This window comes from Tauraco erythrolophus, chromosome 6 (genome assembly GCF_009769465.1).
Source record: "Tauraco erythrolophus isolate bTauEry1 chromosome 6, bTauEry1.pri, whole genome shotgun sequence".
NCBI lineage: Eukaryota > Metazoa > Chordata > Aves > Musophagiformes > Musophagidae > Tauraco > Tauraco erythrolophus.
The window spans coordinates 19,302,013-19,320,043 of record NC_141470.1 but is presented as its reverse complement, the minus strand read 5'-3'; the positions used below and the strand labels follow the sequence as shown (position 1 = coordinate 19,320,043).

At 40.6% G+C, this 18,031-nt stretch overlaps 1 protein-coding gene across 1 annotated transcript; it reads left to right on the top strand.

Moving 5' to 3' along the window:
- The first annotated feature begins 579 nt into the window (after positions 1-579).
- On the top strand, positions 580-1,695 carry FANCF (FA complementation group F). The gene has a single exon (XM_086614121.1). It carries the CDS (start codon positions 580-582, stop codon positions 1,693-1,695), a length of 1,116 nt encoding a protein of 371 aa, XP_086470247.1.
- Positions 1,696-18,031: the final 16,336 nt, after the last annotated feature.

Sequence of the window (18,031 nt, the reverse complement as noted above, 5' to 3'; positions counted from 1 at the left end):
CGGCGAACCGCTAATGAGCTACAAAGCCATTAGCTGGGAAGTCACTGGGGCGAGACCAGCCGTGTGGGCTGAGCAGGGTTCAGCCTGGCAGGGAGCCGAGCTGCGGAGAGCACTGGGGAGCCAGCCCGGCTCCACACTGGAGCTTGGCCATGGCCACCCTCCAGGAACAGGCGAACCACAGAAATTGGGAAATACCCCCAAATGTGGGGCAGGGGATGCTTGCTCTTGAAGTGTTTTAGTTTTTGAAAGGATATTTAAGGAATATTATTCTAAGGCTTATTCTAAGCCTCTTAGCTCTTTATTTTACGTTTTTTCCCACTTAATCCTGCTCGGTTTTCAACGCTTTAATTCAGCGCAACTTCGCCCACCCGCCCTTGGCAGAGCGATTAGACACAAGTAACTGACGCAGGAGTCGGTTAAAGTCTCCTTTAAGGAAAAACCAATCCTCATCGGATTGACGTCAGATTCAGCCAATAGCCTTACAAAAGTCCTCCCTCTCCGGTTCGGATTGGCTGCGATTCCCGGAGGGAGGCGGGACTCCTGCTCAAACCGGTGGCGCCAAGGCTGGGGCCGGCCGCCATGGAGGCCGTGCTGCAGCAGGTGGAGCAGCTGCCCGCCCTCCTGGCCGTCTCCCGCTCCTCGCTGGTGCGGGACTGGGACTCTCTGACCCTGGACAGGGCTCTGGAGTGGGCTCGGTATTTCCAGCACCTCCACGATCGCTTCCGCACACGGCCTCGGCTCCGGGAGGCCCTGGGACGGCGGCTGCGGCGGGGACAGCCGAGCCCTCTGCTCGGCTTCCCCCACCTGGGACGCTGCCCGCAGCTGCTGGGCCTGGCGCTGCTGGAGAACCGCGCTCTGCCGCCCGCCGCCTGCCGCCGCCTGATCCGCAGCCTGCTGCAGCCTCCCGGCGCGGAGGCCGGCTCTGAGCCCCGCAGCCTGGCGCTGCTCGCCCGCCGGAAGGCCGCCTCCCGCCTGCTGGCGTTGCCCGGCGGCCTGCCGCGGCCTCCGGAGGGGCTGGAGCCGCAGGTGCAAGCGGAGGCGCAGCTGCTGCTGAGCCGGCTGCGGGAGGAGGGGCAGGAGGCCGGGGAGGACGCGGGCCGGCTGCGCTGGCTGAGCGGCGTCCTGGAGCAGCTCCCCCAGCCGCGGGCCTTCGAGGTGGTGGCGGCGGCGCTGCTGCTGCTGAGGCAGGGGAGTGGTGCTGAGGAGGCCGGAGGCAGGGGTCGCGATGGGAGCAGCCCAGACGGAAACCAGATCGACAGAAACCAGATCGACGGAACGGCAGACGAATACGTTGCCGGGCCCCTGATTTCCTGGCTGCTGGAGAACACGGAGAGATTTTCTGCCTTCTTCCTTCACCTCCCAGGCTCCCTCCTTGCCTCTCTAGCTGGTCATTATTCCCAGTTAAGCAGACCTTATTTGGAGCTGTTAACCGACTGGGGAAGCCGCTTGGTCTATGACCCCTTGCAGGGACTGTGGGTTAAAAGTTGTCTTGACAAAGCTGAATTGTCCTGGGAAGAGCTGAGGGAGCGCTTCAGCTGCCTCTGTCAGGGATCTTCACTACTCAGGGGACAGACTCAAACTGCTCTCAAACTCCTGAAGGCACGAGATGGAGACTTTAAAGTCTGTGGCCTAAGTGTGTGGACTGACTTACTGATGGAAGTAGAGGAATATCTGAGGAAAGAAGCAGAGCGCTAACTCGTGAATGCAAAAGCAACATGAAAACTCGTGAATTCCAGCAAATCTGCTAAATTTGGTTTGATATGAAAGGCAAGGAAACCATACCTCACTTTGGGTTGCAAACCAAGCATTGATGAGACTGCTGCTCATGCTGTTTCTGACTGCATGTGAAGTCCATCAGGGAGGCCTGGTGCTTTCTTGTAATTACACTGTTAAATCTGGCCACCACAAGAAATGTCTTCCTTTTCAGTGCTTGTTGTTCACCTAATAAAATTAAGAAAATACTTTCTGCTTCAGATGTCGAATAAATAGCTTTCTGTTTAGAAAATATTGCAGTTCATATATGGTCATGGTAGTTGTGTCTCTAACTGTTGAAGGCTGGCCGAAAGCTCAAAGGGAAGGTGGAGTTTCAAATGTGAAAACCCCAAATTCAGAGTTGATTTAGCAGTGGTTGTCTTCATTGGGCTGTCTGCTCTGGTGGCTGCGTTCATGCTTGTATAGCTTTTGCACATGACTTAGCCCCTGGGTCTAAGTGAAGATGAGAGAAAGCCAACTGGAAAGCTTATTGAAAAGTTCTAAAATTAGAAGGCTTTATTAGTTGCTATATCATATGATAATATGCAAGTATTTCCTAAGAAAACTGCAGTAAATTGTAGGGTGTTCTGTGTGGGTTTTTTTTTTTCCCTCTTCCATAGTCTGTTACATTATTTTTATTTTTGTTTTGTGGAACAGAAGAGTGAGTGGACAACAAATTTTTTTATTAGATCACAGTGTTTTTCTTCTTTTTATTTATATTTAATCAGTTTCCATGAACAAAACTTCATCAGGATAGTTTCTATCTTACCTCATCTGTCATTTAAAATAAGTATTGTAATACAGAGGTAATGTCTTCATGTATACTTAGCTCTGTAAGCTGGTGTTACCAGAGAGAGCAGCGTGATAAGAGACAGAATAGTCAAGGAAGATGGGGGAATGTATGTTATTACTGCAAAAAGAGGTCTTCATTAATCATGTGTGTGGGGTACCTGTCAAAGAGTTCCTGTAACCTGCATTCTTACAGTTTCAAGATTAGTTGAGACATGTTTGTCTCTTCTGTTGCTGAAGTCCCTTTAGGAAGGGTTAGGAGGTGCTTTCCTTCTGCTTAGAAGCTTGAAAAAGCAAACAAGATGTTAAAAAGTATAAACTGGATTGAAGCTAATTAGGTAGTAGTCTGTATTACAACATATAATAGTACATAAAACTGTGGCAGATATTTCCATACCACACAACTAAAGTGGGAGGGATCTTGTGATTTTGAAATGGGAACAATTAGTACAAGAAGATGAATATTATTTATCTGAGAAGAGAAATAACGCCTGTTCTAACTTGTATGGAAATAATTGAAGACGTACGTAAGTTCTTATTCTTCTCCCTCTTCTAAAACAAACTAGATACCTAAGGGTAGCACGCTTTAAATAGTTAGAAGGATATGCTGCTAAAAAATATGACTATTTTCTTTGTATTCCTTGCTTCATCATGTCAGTGAGGCAATGCAGTTATGGAGATCTGCAGATTAGCGTATTCTAAAAAGCAGTCTTCTTCCTCTTTCTTAAATGGGGTTGTCCCACCTTCTGGAACTTGCGGTGGTCAGTCTTAAAAGAGCACTGTGTCAGTGGACCCCGGGACTAAGTCAGTATTTCTGTGGTATGGAAAGGAATATGAACACTGTCTAAGTGTTTAAAACTGCTTAGAAGCAGAAAGCATTAAGTTTGAACTTCTGTTGTCTAGCCACAGTTCCCTGCGTTATGTAGTTTTGGCATTTGGTGTGGAAACTCTGCACTTGAGCTTGCTCTTAACGCTTTTAACAGACATAAGGTTTTTTGTCTGTTAGAATACTTTTTGCTCTCAGAGGTTCCTGATGAATGATATACCCAAAGATACTAGTCAAAGTCATTCCCTTCTCCCTGGCTGTATGTTACGGGTGAATATCAAATGTTGCAGTAGTGCTACAAATGTTATCGTAACAAAACAAACCTTATCAGTGCTCCTTCTTCTGCGTGGAGATCTAATGGGAAAAGTTGAGTAAAAGGTGCTGGCATTCTCTGTCCAAGAGAGGGACAATTGAACTCAACTATTTAAAAACTTGCTGTTCCCACCTACCTGAGTCTCTATGACAAATTTCAATGAGAGTTAAGTTTTGGTTTTGCTTGTCAGGGTAGATATGTTTCCTAATGTACACAGCATGTTGGCCATGAGTGAAGACTCTTAGCAGCTTTTAACCATTTCTAGGGTAAATCTGATGCTTGTAGGGAATTTGTACTTTCTCTACTTCAAGTCTTGCTTTTTGATAAACTTAAGCTTTCTATTATAAAATTTGGTTCATGAAGACAGATGTCTTCTTTCCAAGTAATTTAGCATCGCATCTTTTTAATAGCTAAGTGCAGCTGCAGAATATTCTGCTGCAGGAGCTAGGAGGTAATAGGCCCTTCAGTGTGACATTACTGAGAAAGTAAAGAAATAATTGAAGAAGGGAAGTCAAGAGATGGACCAATGTAGACCATATATACTTGATTTCCAATTCTGTCCTCCTTATAGGAAACCTGAATAATAAAAGGTAGCGTAGCCTCAGTGAGGCAGAAGCACCTGGTTGTAGCGATTTCACAAAAATGTTCCAATCTTTCCCAAATATGTTATAAAGAGGTGCCAGATCCACGATTACCACATTCCAAAATCCATATGGCATTTATTGAAATAAATGCACTAGTCCGCCTCCCCTATTATTTCAGTGTGCTCATCGAGTTTGCCAGGTAGCTGTGCAAATGACACTTAATTAAAAATTTTTGGAACTCTGTTTTTAATAAAAGTGTAAACACGAAAGGAAAAAGTGTGATGTCTGTAACCTCCTCCCCCTATGTATTTGCAGCTTGTACATGCTTACTGAGGTTTGCAGCCCAAATATGAAACTCTTGACCTTGACAGTCTCAGCTGTCATGGGAAGGAGGATATTAGAAATGACAGACTACAGCCTCTTCCCCCATCACCTTCTTCCCCTTTTTACTAATAAAGAGAAACAGATCTCTGCTCTTTTCTGTATTGAAATGATGATGGAAGAAACTTATATTCCTGTTTCAGCAGATTGGTAAGGATTGAGGTGTCCTATTTTACACGGTGAATCAGGAGGATTTTACTTCCCCAATAAACAGCTAGGACGGATACGTTTTGCTACCACTGATTTTATAAAAAGTAGTAAAGGGAAATCATGTTAGCTTTTGTCAAACGGTACTGTAACTCTCCGCAAGTGACGTATGAGGAGATGTCTGGATACTAAGTCACTTTTTTTTCTGATTTTTCTTGTGAAGGGTCTGTTACCTTTTAATAACTCTACTAAGCAAAATCTAGAAGAAAAGAAATTGTATGTTTTAGTAATTTGTAGTACGTATCTAGATACTAGAATAAGGATAAAGGGTGTAGAATAAATTGTTTGTTTAGGAAAAAACATAAGCAAATTGGTACCATTCAGACAAATATATGCGCCTGACTGTGCCTGAAAAAACGCATGTTAAATTCAGAATGTCCAATTGAAATACCAAGTCCAGCAATGCATTAAAATGAGTTGTTGTTTTACACACAAAGTTTCTTTCCCCCACCCTCCAACTAGGTGAGTAAAGATCTAATGTGCTTGTTCTTCAGTGGCAATGATGAGTAATTTTTTTTTTCCCCTTTCTTGTGCATAAGAGAATATTTTTTAGGTCATGGAGACAGACTAGTATTTTAACCATATGGCAGTAGTATTTTCGTTCACTGTTTATCTAGAAAGCTAAGTTAAAGTTGTATGGCTAACTTTAGTTCTGTTTCTGAAAAATGGAAGATTTAAAGCTAAATTCTATTGCTCATCAAGAGTTTGGATGAACGACCCATTGCAGAGTGCAAGTGAAGGCCCCACACCATTGCCATGCAGAATACAGCAGAGAGGCACCACTAACATGAGAACCATCTGATGGGCAGAGTTACAGAAAACTAAGTAAATAAAATGCAAGTGGAGATGATGAGCAGAAAAGGCAGACAACTGCTCCCTTCTGAAGACTGGAGAAAGGGTAGATTTCCCCTTCACCAGAACTGAGTGGTTTTGCCACCACTGGGGACAGCATTGGGTCTGTGAATGTCGTGATTAAAAAAACCACAAAAGACTCTTGATTTCGTGTTGGCTGCTCTGCTAAATCACTCAGCTTCTGCATTCCCTAATGACCACTTGGATCAATGGTTTAACAGGCAGGAATATTAAGGTAGTGAATGAGAAATGTGGCTCTGCGTGCAGGGTAGGAAACTGTGCTTATTTAAATAGAGATTGCTCTCGTGGAGGTGAGAGAGCAAAAGAACAATATCCAATCTGCCCTGGTATAAAATAGACTCGAATAATTACAAGTATGGTGAGGAAAAATAGCTCTTTATCAGTTAATAATTAATATAAATCATTCTCACAAGCTATTTTCTGTCATTATTGTACATAGTAATGAAGGCGTAAATGTTATTTTGACAAAACACATCATTCTCTATTAATCAGTTATGTACCTGTACTGAATTTCAGATTAGGAGATGATAGACAACCTGGAAACAATTACATGTTTGGTTTTGCTTGCCTATATACTTTTTTAAGCATCTCAGAAAGAAAAGATGTCCATACCAATGAGCTAGACCAGACATAAACACATAGTTAAGATGCATTCTCTTTTAACATTTTTCACATGTAGCCTCAAAAGATGTTAAGCTGGTTCATGTAGCTACTACTTCAATATTGAAGTCATTCATGTACCAACACCACTTTAATTCCTTGTGTGCCAATACCTTAGAGTTACTGATACTACTTTCCATATTTAGTTATATTCTAATAGTTTTCCATTGTGCCAGTTCTTTCGCAACTAGAGATCTTTGTCCTCATATCTTTAATTAGAGTGGTTGGCGTTTAGTTAGTGTTTTGAATCATCTCAGATACCACAGAGGGTGGCAGCAGAGTCTCTTCACAGATGGGCTTGGACTTCTGATCCAAGGGGAGAATCCAAGCTTGTGGACCACTTCTAGGGGCAGAAGAGATGCAGGGAGTAAATACCCGCTGTTGTGCTACCCTCTCAGAAGTTTCCAATTGAAAAATCCCATTGAGAGTCTATTTTGTCCTTGCAGTTCTGATTTTACCAGCTCTTTAATTTAATGTAGGATCAGGTAATAATATAAACTGTATCCCCTAACTGTCTCTATCCACAGACCTGTTTTATTAATAATATTAGGTATTCAGCTCTTAAATTCCTTTTCTATTACATGATAAATTCCTGTAGTATTATGTGATCAATTTACTGTAACCCTTGACGGGGACATTTTACCAGAAATGATAGCAGTATGTACTGAACAGAGAATATAGCAATCAAATTCCGAATTTCATCTTGAAACACACCTTCCTATTATATTTCTCCCTCTGGGATGAGAGTCTAGGACGAATGCTCAGACGTGGGCTGTTCATAGTGTGTAGCTCACAAAGAGGCTAATCCCAGCATCTGATAAAGTGTTATTTAAGTTTTTGGCAGTCGTCATGAGTTTTAAATCCCACCACAAAGATTCAGTTTGAATGTTTTCCTAAGGATCGTTTCCAGGAATGAAACGATATGAACTGCTTTTACCTGCATGTTTGTGTCCCTGTTCCTCTTACGGTGTGTTAGACTTTATGACTATCTGAACAGGAAATCGTAATTGTGGTCTTGAGTTTCCGTACGTAGTGCTTCTCTCAACGTAAAATTAGCAGTGGAAGAAAATGATTACGTGCTTTCTATTGTGTGTGATAAAAGTTACACTCATAAAAACAAGCCAGCAATACAAGACTAACTGTTATATGATCCACTTGTCTGTTAAATGCATGGAGAAATACTTGATTTTAATGCTGACTAACTGGGAAAAATTGGGTGGGTTTATTTGTTTATTTTGAGAGGATAATGTATCCTCTTGAAATACCAGCAGGCTGAAATGTAAATGCAACCTCTATTTCCGATACTTGTAGGCAGTGAGGTCATTAATATTTTCTTATTAATGTAAATGAGCTAGGTAAGGACAATTGATTTCTTCTAGGAATTAATTGGACATGATCAATCCCTAAAACAAGTGTGACAACAAGGTCATTCATCAGCTGCTTAATGTTGCGATAGCCTAAGCTTGCCCTTTCAGCTAGGAAAAGATGCCATGCCCTGGGGAAAAGGCTTTTAAATCATTCTGCTATTGACAAAAAATTGTGTACTGTTGTCTCTCACAGCCTCATCCTTCTTAATGGTGAGGTGAAAGTTGCTGAGTTCAGGTGTTTTAAACTTTGCCTTGTAAATGGTATCTCTTTCAAGCTTAAATTTCTTTCATGTATTAAAAATATACGGTGTAAGGAAAGCTAAATTTAACAGTGACAGTCAGCTGCTTGGTCTGGCTCAAACCTTTGAGAAAACACATGGAGTTCTCTTCCTACCTAGAGAAACGCCGCCTTGGTCTATGTCCTACTAAAGCCGTTGTGTTTGTATCTTAGAAGGGTTGATGGTGCTCATGAGGATGTGCATAGCATTCTACTGAGTTGGAAATCTTTTTCTTGGGTTGGAGGAGCACTTTCTACCTGAAACTAAGGGTCTTGACAGCTATGCAGGGATCTTTAGGCATTGGAAGTGATAAGCAAGAAAATGTCATCATTTAATTTATGTCTAGATCTTTTTTTGACTCACTCTTGAGTAGGACAATGGTTTTTGCTGGATTCTACCAATGAAACAATCTGACCCATCATTTGTTTATTTGCTTCAAGTTAGTTTGAGCACTGAATTAACTTCCAATTTGCCTACATCTTTTGCTTTTTTGTTTACAGGTTTGCTTTCCCCCAAATGCAACAAGCACCTTCCCTTTTATTCCTTGTAAGTGTGCACAAAAACCTGTTCAGGTGGAAAGATAATATATGTTAAGGGAACACCAGGATGACTGTAGTGCAGAAAATAATTTCTACAGTGTGAAACTAGAATTTCTTACTACTGCTGGTGTAGTCAAGTAAAGTCTTTCCCCTATTTTTAAATGAATTTCATAGCAAGTTACTGCATAAGCCAAAATTCAACAAGGTGACAAAAAAATCCAACACCTTCAAATGGTATGCCAAACGGTTGTTTAACCTAAAAAGCACAGATAATATCCAGCAGCAGGAAGTGAAAGCTTGAAACAGTTAAAAGAAAGATTCACTTTTCTGTAATGGCAAGATTGTCAACTTAACGGAATAATTTATCAACACTTTTTGTGATTTTTCATCGCTTGCTTGCAATCTTTGCAGAGCCTTGGTGTCTTTCTAAAATACGCTTTTTTATTTCAAGCAAAAGTTTCTTGGCTAAAAGTTAGGACCAAGCGAGTGGAATCCTATGGCCTGTTAGTAGAAAAAGTGAGGATTAAAAAAAATAGATGAAAAATAAGTGAAGAAGTAATAATTTATTACATTGGTTATTGGTATGAATCTGGATACTCCGGATCTTCCTAATGTAAGGTTGGCAAAGATGTGTGACTGTTTTCAAGGCAACGTGTTCCTGGGTGATGCATTTAGCACCCTGGCTGCAGCGTGAGACCATGATGCAGCACAGGCCTGCAAGATGAGCAGGAGTATGATCCTGCTGTTAGTACCATAGGTGTTGTGGTGGTTTTTGGTTGTTTGGTTTTGTTTTTTTTTTTTTAAGTACAAGTTTTTGCTGTGTGAAACAAAGAGCCAGGTTCTGTTACTGGTAGCAGGCCTCTGAGACACTGTTACCTCCAGAGGTGGCACAGTGGGCAGATTTAAACTGGGCACGGGTCATCTATCATGTTTCAAATCATATTTACCGTATATGCATGGATATCATTCAAGGCCCAAGAAGACAGATACAGCTAGAGAAATGGTTTATATTGTCAGAAGACTTTTGCCACTGTTACTAAAACCAATATATTGTTCATTTCAGAATCAACTGAAATTTCGAAGTGGGTGGGCACAGAGCACGGGTCGGGAGGGAATACCTGCCTGTGAAGCATGAAGTCACTGTGTGAGTTTAGCATTGGGTTCATGGTGCTGTGACAGTACCATTGAGTGTGAGCTGCTGCCGTCTTGCCTCCTCCTACTGTTGTGCATCTTTTGCTCCTTCTGATTTGACGAGAACCTGGTTTATCTGCACAGCAGAACGTCTCACCCAAGGAGCGGTCGGGCGCTGTGCCGGTGCGTGCCCTTTCCCACTGTGAAATTCTGCATCTTGCTGTTTGTCACACCTTCTAGCCTGCTCCTCTGCACGTGGTGAACGTCGTGTAAAGCACGTGGCTCGTGACAAAAGCTGCAGTTGTAAGGTTTTTGAAGTGATCGTTTTTTAAGACTATTGGAGTCCATCCAGTAAAAGTGAGAAAAAAAGTTGTATCTGGATCAGGCTTAATACTGCTTCCCTTTTAATGTAATTGGATTTTTGTCAGTGCCTATAATTGAGCAAGATAGAGCACGGATTTTGGTGTGAAATGTAACAGGCTATATTGCTACCAAAGCAGGACAAAATGCTGCGCTTATTTTTGCAAGACTGTACGAAAGTGTAGGGCAGGAGTTCCTATGTAAGGAATTTATAATGTGAAAAAATAATTGTTTCTTTTAAGTAGCTGAGGAATGATTCTTAAGGTGTTAACTCTGGTAACATAAAACTCTCATCTTCACACCTTCCGTACAAGTCAAGTTTTCTAAAACTTTCCCTTTGTCCTGTGACTTTCTGCATATGACAATTTTAAACCTGTTCAATCCGAGAAGGGGAAAAATGGCATAAATCATTCCTGTCTATGTTCTCAGTAATGTCAAAAACACGTGTCGCTGACACTGCCAGTTCAAGACTGTTGTTGGAAACGTGAAATAAATTGCAAAGGACTAACAGGAACCATTCACAGAAGGTCCATTATCCATAGACACAGGCACACTCCACTAGTCAGTGGACATATGGTTGAATCTGGAATTACTACAGTAACTTCAGATAATAGTGAACATGCACCAGCCACTAATTACAACAGGAAAACACTGGATCCTGTGCACTGCACTGACAAATTGCTCCCAGTGGTATCTAAGCTATTCCGCTGTTGTCATTATAGCCGCTAGCAAAGTCAGGATATTTGAAAAGAGCATGGTGTCTGCAACCTATTAAAGATATTATATCCCTATTTATAGTCCAGTTCCATGAATAGAAAGTTCCAACAGAAGAACCTTTACTATAGAATTTTGTAATACGGAGCTTTTAAAGGCAGTTGTGTTTGGTTTATGGGCCAGGTATTTAGAAAAAAAGGCAATTAAAGCTGCCTTGCTCATTAACCTTTCAGTTCCTCATAGAGCACTTTAAGCACAAGACAGTGATTGCATTTGGATTTGGAATGCTTCGGTGAACTGGGCCTCTTCTCTCTCTACGTGTGTGTTGTATTAGAGCGCAGCCTCTGAACGCTTGCACGTGACTTTGTTTCACCACGATTTGACTGATATGATGATCTTCTAAACTCTTGGAGCTCATGAAATCCCACCGCCTTTTGCCATATGCTTTGTTCAGTCCTTTTTATGTTTACTTTGCAAAGGTTTAATATCAGAAATACGTGGCATAACTGCATTACCATGGTTATTGCTAGTTTACAGTGATTGAGAAGACTCAACAAATTATAAGCAATAGCAAATCAAGACAATGATTTATAGAATGCATGTTTTGACTTTTGCATTATAAATTGGAAGAAATGACAGCATGAGTATTATCTCTCTGTCACTGTTTGAGTATGATAAGCACAAGTCAACAAATCTTTATTCCCTTTAGAAAATATCTGAAGTGGGGCAAAATGTATCCCATGCAGTCGGCTCAAGAAATAGGTTAGCTGAAACCATAATCACTCTTTTAAAACAATGCACAGGTTAGCAAAAGAGGCAGCTTTAAAAGCATTCTGATTCTCAGAAGCTAATTAGAATTAGTGTCTGTGGGTGGGGATGATGTCCTTTTCATTTTCTTCCAACAGCAATTAAAAATAATAGATAAAAAATATGAAAGGTAAAAGAAAGATTTTTTTGCTGCCTTCTAGTTACAGAAAAATAACTCAGATATCGGATTAAGTTTTTCCTCCTTCAGTCTTTGTGAAGACTTACCCAAATAAAGCTGAAATATAGAGCTGCTTAAAATGCCAGAGTTTTTCATCATCTTGGCAGCTGTGGCACACAGTCGTGGCACACCTGATGAATCTTTGCCACTACAAAAGCTTCAGGCGCAGTGACATTTTGCTCTTTATGCTGAAGATCATGACTTCAGTGTTTGGTGAGCACTGCGCATGTACTCAACATAAAAAGTTCAGCTACTGATTAAGGTCTGAAGGGAACTTTTTTCTGACAAGATTAGAAGACCTTTGCTTCTAATTTCTCCGTGTATTTTGCTTCATATTTTGTACTGTGAGTTGTCACTGCAAAGGTTGGAAATGTTGGTTCTTTTAGTCTCCCCTTTTGAGCCTGTCATATGCAGTAGTACAGCGTAACTAAAACAGTTTGGTCCAACAACAGCAACTGATTTCCAGAAGAGAGTTCTTGAAATGTAATGGTAAAAATAAGATTTTCATATTCTTATATGAATTGCGATGCTGTTTGAGATGTTTATTTTAAATACATTTTTACAAAATCCAAATCTATATGTCTGCCTGTGTTTCTGAACACAGAGATTTATTTGATTTTTTTAAGGAGAAGTAACAATGTAATAGTATTTTCACTGCTGAATCATATTTCTGGATTATGAAACTCATGGTTTAAATTTAAAATACACTTATTTTAAGGTTATCAGACAAAAGTTGTATCTTTTAATCAAATTAAGTTCTAAAAAAGTAAATATCAGCTTTGTCTGTCAAGTGAAATGGAAACTGGAAGAACAGAGAAATCAAATGACTAGTGCAGAGTGATAGGGGGAGTTTGTGGCAGCTGACCAGATCACTTCATGCAGCTGTTTATATTCTTGGGTGTCCTCACAGATCCGTCCATGTTTAATTATGAGACTGAGACATTTTGAATGTTTCACCGCAAGTTTATGGCAACTTTTAAGAAAAAGCAAACAGTCGTTTGATGTTACCAACAAAATTGTCCATCACATGCACTGTTCCTCTAGGTGACTTTCCTATTCCTTTGGCACTCCTATGGTAAAAAGTAATTAAGTTCATATGAAGCAAATGGAGAATGGTAGGTAGCTTTTCCACCACAACAAAATGCTGTAATCTGAATGAATGATGAAGCCTTTAGAATTAGTGGCACATTACTGAAGTGAACTGAGAGAGTGACCTGCCCTGAAGGAACAGGGAAAAGCAATAACATTGGTGTCCCATCTGTCAGAAAGGTGTAGGAGACATTTCTTCTTACATAATGGCTGTCTCATTCCTTGAAATATTGCGGGGATTAGAAAATACCTTGCATAATTTATGTACGCCATCTCTATTCCAGAACCATACATTACCGTTCCCACAGACAGATTACGCTGACATTCTGAACCATATGTATGGTTTATGCAGGTAACATAATACTTTCAAATTATATGTGCTAGGAGCCCATAAAATTAGTATGGGGTACTTATGCAATAGCCTCATAACAGCTAAACTAACAAAGGTTTATAAAATACTTCTCTCCTAATTTTTCATGGGGCAGTCATTGGTCTTTATTTTTTTCCTTTAGCTTTACTAATGAAACGCAGCATTAGGAACCAGCTCTGTTACTAGCCAAAATGCCAGTGTTCTCAGGCATATGTGGAATTCCATTCTTCTGTTTCTTCTTCCTAGACGTGAATTTCTAGGATTCAAGGACTGAATTTTCAGCTAATACAGAATTGCCACAGAGCTATGACAACTTACACCCACTTAAAATTGGGCTTCTTGAGAGAGGAAATAGATGATCATTTTAGACATGCTTTCTGAGATGCCATTATACTGTTCTATCATTTTTTATTTCTGTACGGGCAGCCTGTATTATTTTTCCAAATACCTTCACTAATTCACTTCCAAAACAATTACTGGACCATTTCATTCCATTAGGGCTTTATTTCTTGGGAGTGGGGGTGGCGCTTTCTTTCTTGAGAGGATCTTACTGGTACAAAACTACTGCCGCTATTTGACTTCTTGGAAGTAGTTTACCAAGACCAATAAATCTATCCAAGGACCTATGAAGAGCAAGACAATCAAGAGGATTGATTGTTTCTGTCATATTGGGATTGCCTGCTTCTGACCCTAGAGAGCTGGAGCCAAGATGTGGCAGCGAGGAGGCCAGCGATGCACAGCTTGTTCGTCCACCCAGGAGCTGGTGCCGCGTGCTGAGCTGTGCCAGCTCGGTGGCAGCTTTGGTATCTTTCCTGTACAGCCACCTGTGTCCTCGTGAGGTGCAGCCAGGCTCCTCTCCTGCCCTGGAGGATGGTGCTTTCCATCAGCTCCACTTCCAGCCCAGTAACGCTGTGCATCTGCAAATCCACATGCCTTTCCGCTGCTGAAGGAGGTGGCCTGGCCTGCCTGCCCGCTCTCAGCGGGAGACCAAGCACTTGGGTGGTCATGTTGTTATGTGGGTGAGAGGCCCTGCTAGCCCGGCACACCTTGGGTTTCACCTGGATCCACTTGAATCCTTTTCCATTCTGGTTCACCCTGTAGCTCAAGAGTGTGTGTGCTGGAGCAAAGGCGGAAGATACATATGTGGGAACATATGGCTGGGGTGGGGGGTACACGCAGCAGTTTCTTCTGGCAACATTGGTGTTTTATGCTTACTTCAATACACCCTTCGGTGTGTATTTTCTTTATTGCTAACCAACGGTTTAGAAAATGGATAGACACGGTGATTAGGTGAAAAGCATTGGAAAGGAAGGGAGTTTCTTCTTTCATGTTACTCCATTGCAGAGGTTCACAAGCTGGGCTGTCTTAAAGACTTACTCATGTAGTCATTTCAGATGTGTTAGGTTGAAAGACAGTAACATTTAGTATATTTTGCTGAATCAGCTTAGATTTATTCTAAAAAGTACATTATTACGCTCTCTTTAGATCAGTCCTTTTCCTTTTTTAAAATCCTATTTCATAATTTCAAACCAAAGTTGTTTATTTTCCATTTAGAATAAATACTTCTTACTGTACAAGATGACTTGAGAAAGATATGGATCTAATAAATAAAAGAGGAGACTAGATCTGCTTCTATTTCACACCTTCTGAGCAGTGGAACCGCTTGCGACACAAAGTGTTGATCTAATATCTGTTCAAGACTTTCAGGATTGACACTTAGTAAAATTCATGTTTCACTGCTATATTTTAAAGTTTTATTTCTGACCATTATTGTACTGTAATAACTGAAATAGGTGTAACCCAGTGAAAGTGAAGTCTTAGTGCCTTTACTACTACTTAAAATTTGTAGCAGAATTTAGTAGCACTAGGTGTGTTTGCTGATAAAACAAACACACCCACACACAGAGTTTTTAAGTAACTGTAAACTGAAACTTTTCCATACTGTAAAATCAGTAGGTGGTTGCTATCAGCAACAACGTATTTGTTTTATATTTTGCTGCAATAACTGGTGGTCTGGAAAAAAATTCTGAGAAAACCATTCAATTCTGCACAAATAAAATGGAAAAAAGGCAGGTTTGATTTTTTTTAATATATTAAATATCTAAGATATGTTAAGATGATGATGATTTCCATAAGCCATACTACTGGATTATCTGAAATATTTGAATATTAATTTGCGGACTTATTAGATAATTTACTTTGCTAGCACTGTGTGTAATGTATAGACACGTTTTGCTGTTCAGTATTCTTAACACAAAGAATTTTTGGTGATGGAGATGTAAGGAGGAAAAAAAAGCTGTAGGAATTTAATGCCATTTCACTGATGTGCGTGAAAATCCCCATGGAAACTTAGTGGTCTTTTCATTGATTTCTAAGCCTTGATTTCTTGAGTGTTGCTTCCCAAAAATGGCTTCAGGTCTTTCATTATGTTTTAATGCTGCCTGCTTGTGTGCTGCCCTGAATGCTTTGTAAATCAGTAGGTAAGGTCATCCATTCTTCTTGTGTTGTAGATCTTTATTTATAGGAAATATCTAATAATATCCATTTTGAAGTTGCCATTTGTAAAATAACTGATGCTTCAAAGAAAAGAAGCATTAAGCATGAACCCTGTTTCTTCTGCTGTCACTGGTATAAACCAATATGGAAAGGGCTTAATAGCTCAAAGTCTTCCCCACCCTGCCCTGCCAAGAACACCAAGCGGCTGCTTTCATCAGGTTTCCTGTGTTTTGTTATTGTATGTCAGGAAACAAAAATAAGTAGACCAGAATTAAAAATGAAATCCTGACTCTGGGTCACAGTAATGTATCTATTGACTTGGAAAGGGTCGAAATTTCCTCACCCGTGCTCTTTTGAAATGGACAAAGGTACAAACTTCACACATAGGACTGCCCAGGTGGTCATCTAAATATATGAGTTCTTTTGACAGAGGCTTTTTTCCCCAGACTCTATATTTTAGGACATTACTATGCTTTTTCTGCCACATCAAATAAGGAAGTTTTCAGGTTAGAATATCTCAGTAAAAACAGATTATTTGGAGCCAAGTTGCATTTCTGCCTCAAATTCTATTCTAAAATATCTTGACTGAACTTGCAATGTTCTCTCCGAATGCACAGGTGCAAGTACAAAAGGATTCCAGGAGAGAGTAAATCAAACATTTCTTTTGGTACAATCCAGGGAGGTTTTTATTTTCTGGTAAATTAGGTTACTATTCTGCAGTCCCCTTGATGAAAGTAACTGGTAACAGTTCTGGTACGTATGATGAGTTGAGGAGAGCACTTGTTTTTAAATACAGAGCATTTATCAGAATTCATTGAATCATAGAATGGTTTCAGTTGGAAGGAACCTTAAAGATCATCTAGTTTCAACCCCCCTGCCATGGGCCAGGACACCTTCCCCTAGACCAGGTTGCTCAAAGCCTCATCCAGCCTGGCCTTGAACGCTTCCAGGGATGGGGCACCCACAACTTTTCTGGGTAACCTGTTCCAGTGCCTCAGCACCCTCAGAGTGAAGAATTTCTTCCTTCTATTTAATCCAAATCTACCTTCTTTCAGTTTAAGCCATTGCCCCTTGTCCTATCACTCCATACTCTTGTAAAAGGTCCCTCTCCAGCTTTCTTGTAGGCCTCCTTTAAGTACTGGAAGGCTGCTACAAGGTGTCCCCGGAGCCTTCTCTATTGAATTTATGACATCTATGAATTAGTCTTCATTGCATTTCAGATGGATGCTATTTGTATGTGGTAGAAACTTTGTATGATGAGTGATCTTGCTCAGGTCAGTTTTTACCCCACTGTTGGGCAGAAGGTTAGCAAAGGGAATCGAGTCTGCTGGGGAATTGGGAAGCCCAGGGGATACGAAAGGCTGAGGCAGGTGAGAGCAGGTGACCTGCCACACCACAGGCTGGAGAAAGAGGGATTTCCATGACAGGCCAACTCAGCATCTACTTGGCTGAATGCAACAGGGATCTTCATTGGAAGGCGGAAAAAAGTAGGGTGGACCTGTAAGGCATCCTGGCAGTGGGCGACAGGCTGGTGCTGATAGGAGCAGAGGAAACGGGTGCTGGGGGCTGACAGCAAATGGATACTGCCCGGCTCTGTGCGAGGTCACTGGGCACAGCTGCTGCAGCTGACATGTTTAATTTACTTTTTCCATTATTTTTTTTTTCCTTCTTTAATTCCAGGTTGTCTTTTTCTGGCATTCCCATTATACTTTCTCTCTTTCTAACTCATTTAATTATTCTACTGATTTACACTTTCCCTTTCCTCTCATGAATAAAAACCTGAAAAGATTGGATGTAGATTTTTTTTTTTTTTTTAACAGAAGCTGGAGCTTGGCTTTAATGGGATGAGCAGGATGACATTTTAAAGAATGCCAAGTTCTCTCTACGTTTTGCTGTGAGGCTGAAATTAATCTTGTGCAAAAGGCAACACAAGGTCTATTCACACCTTATTATCACTTAAAACATTTAAGTTAGAATTAAAATAAGATTTTATGTGGCAGTTTAGGATTGAACTGGCCTTTTAAGAATGGCTTAATTTTTTCACAAATGCACAGACTTTTTTTGTATATGTTCTTAGCATTTCACACTTAGATTGCTTAGATTATTTCGTATATTTGAAGCTATTCTGCTATAACATTGTAGCTGAGCTTTCTTCTACTTTATTATGTTGACTTTTTGTCACTTCTTAAATTACTATAATCAATACTATATTTTCTTGCTTTGCTTTTTTGTTTCTTTCCCAGGGTGGATTTCTGTCCATTTAAATTGAATAAATTAGCATATAAATCCATCTTCAAATGCTTTCACTTTCTTGCTA

Bases quoted from the DNA above. Each gene is read 5' to 3' on its own strand.
- FANCF (XM_086614121.1), top strand. From the start codon at position 580: ATGGAGGCCGTGCTGCAGCAGGTGGAGCAGCTGCCCGCCCTCCTGGCC.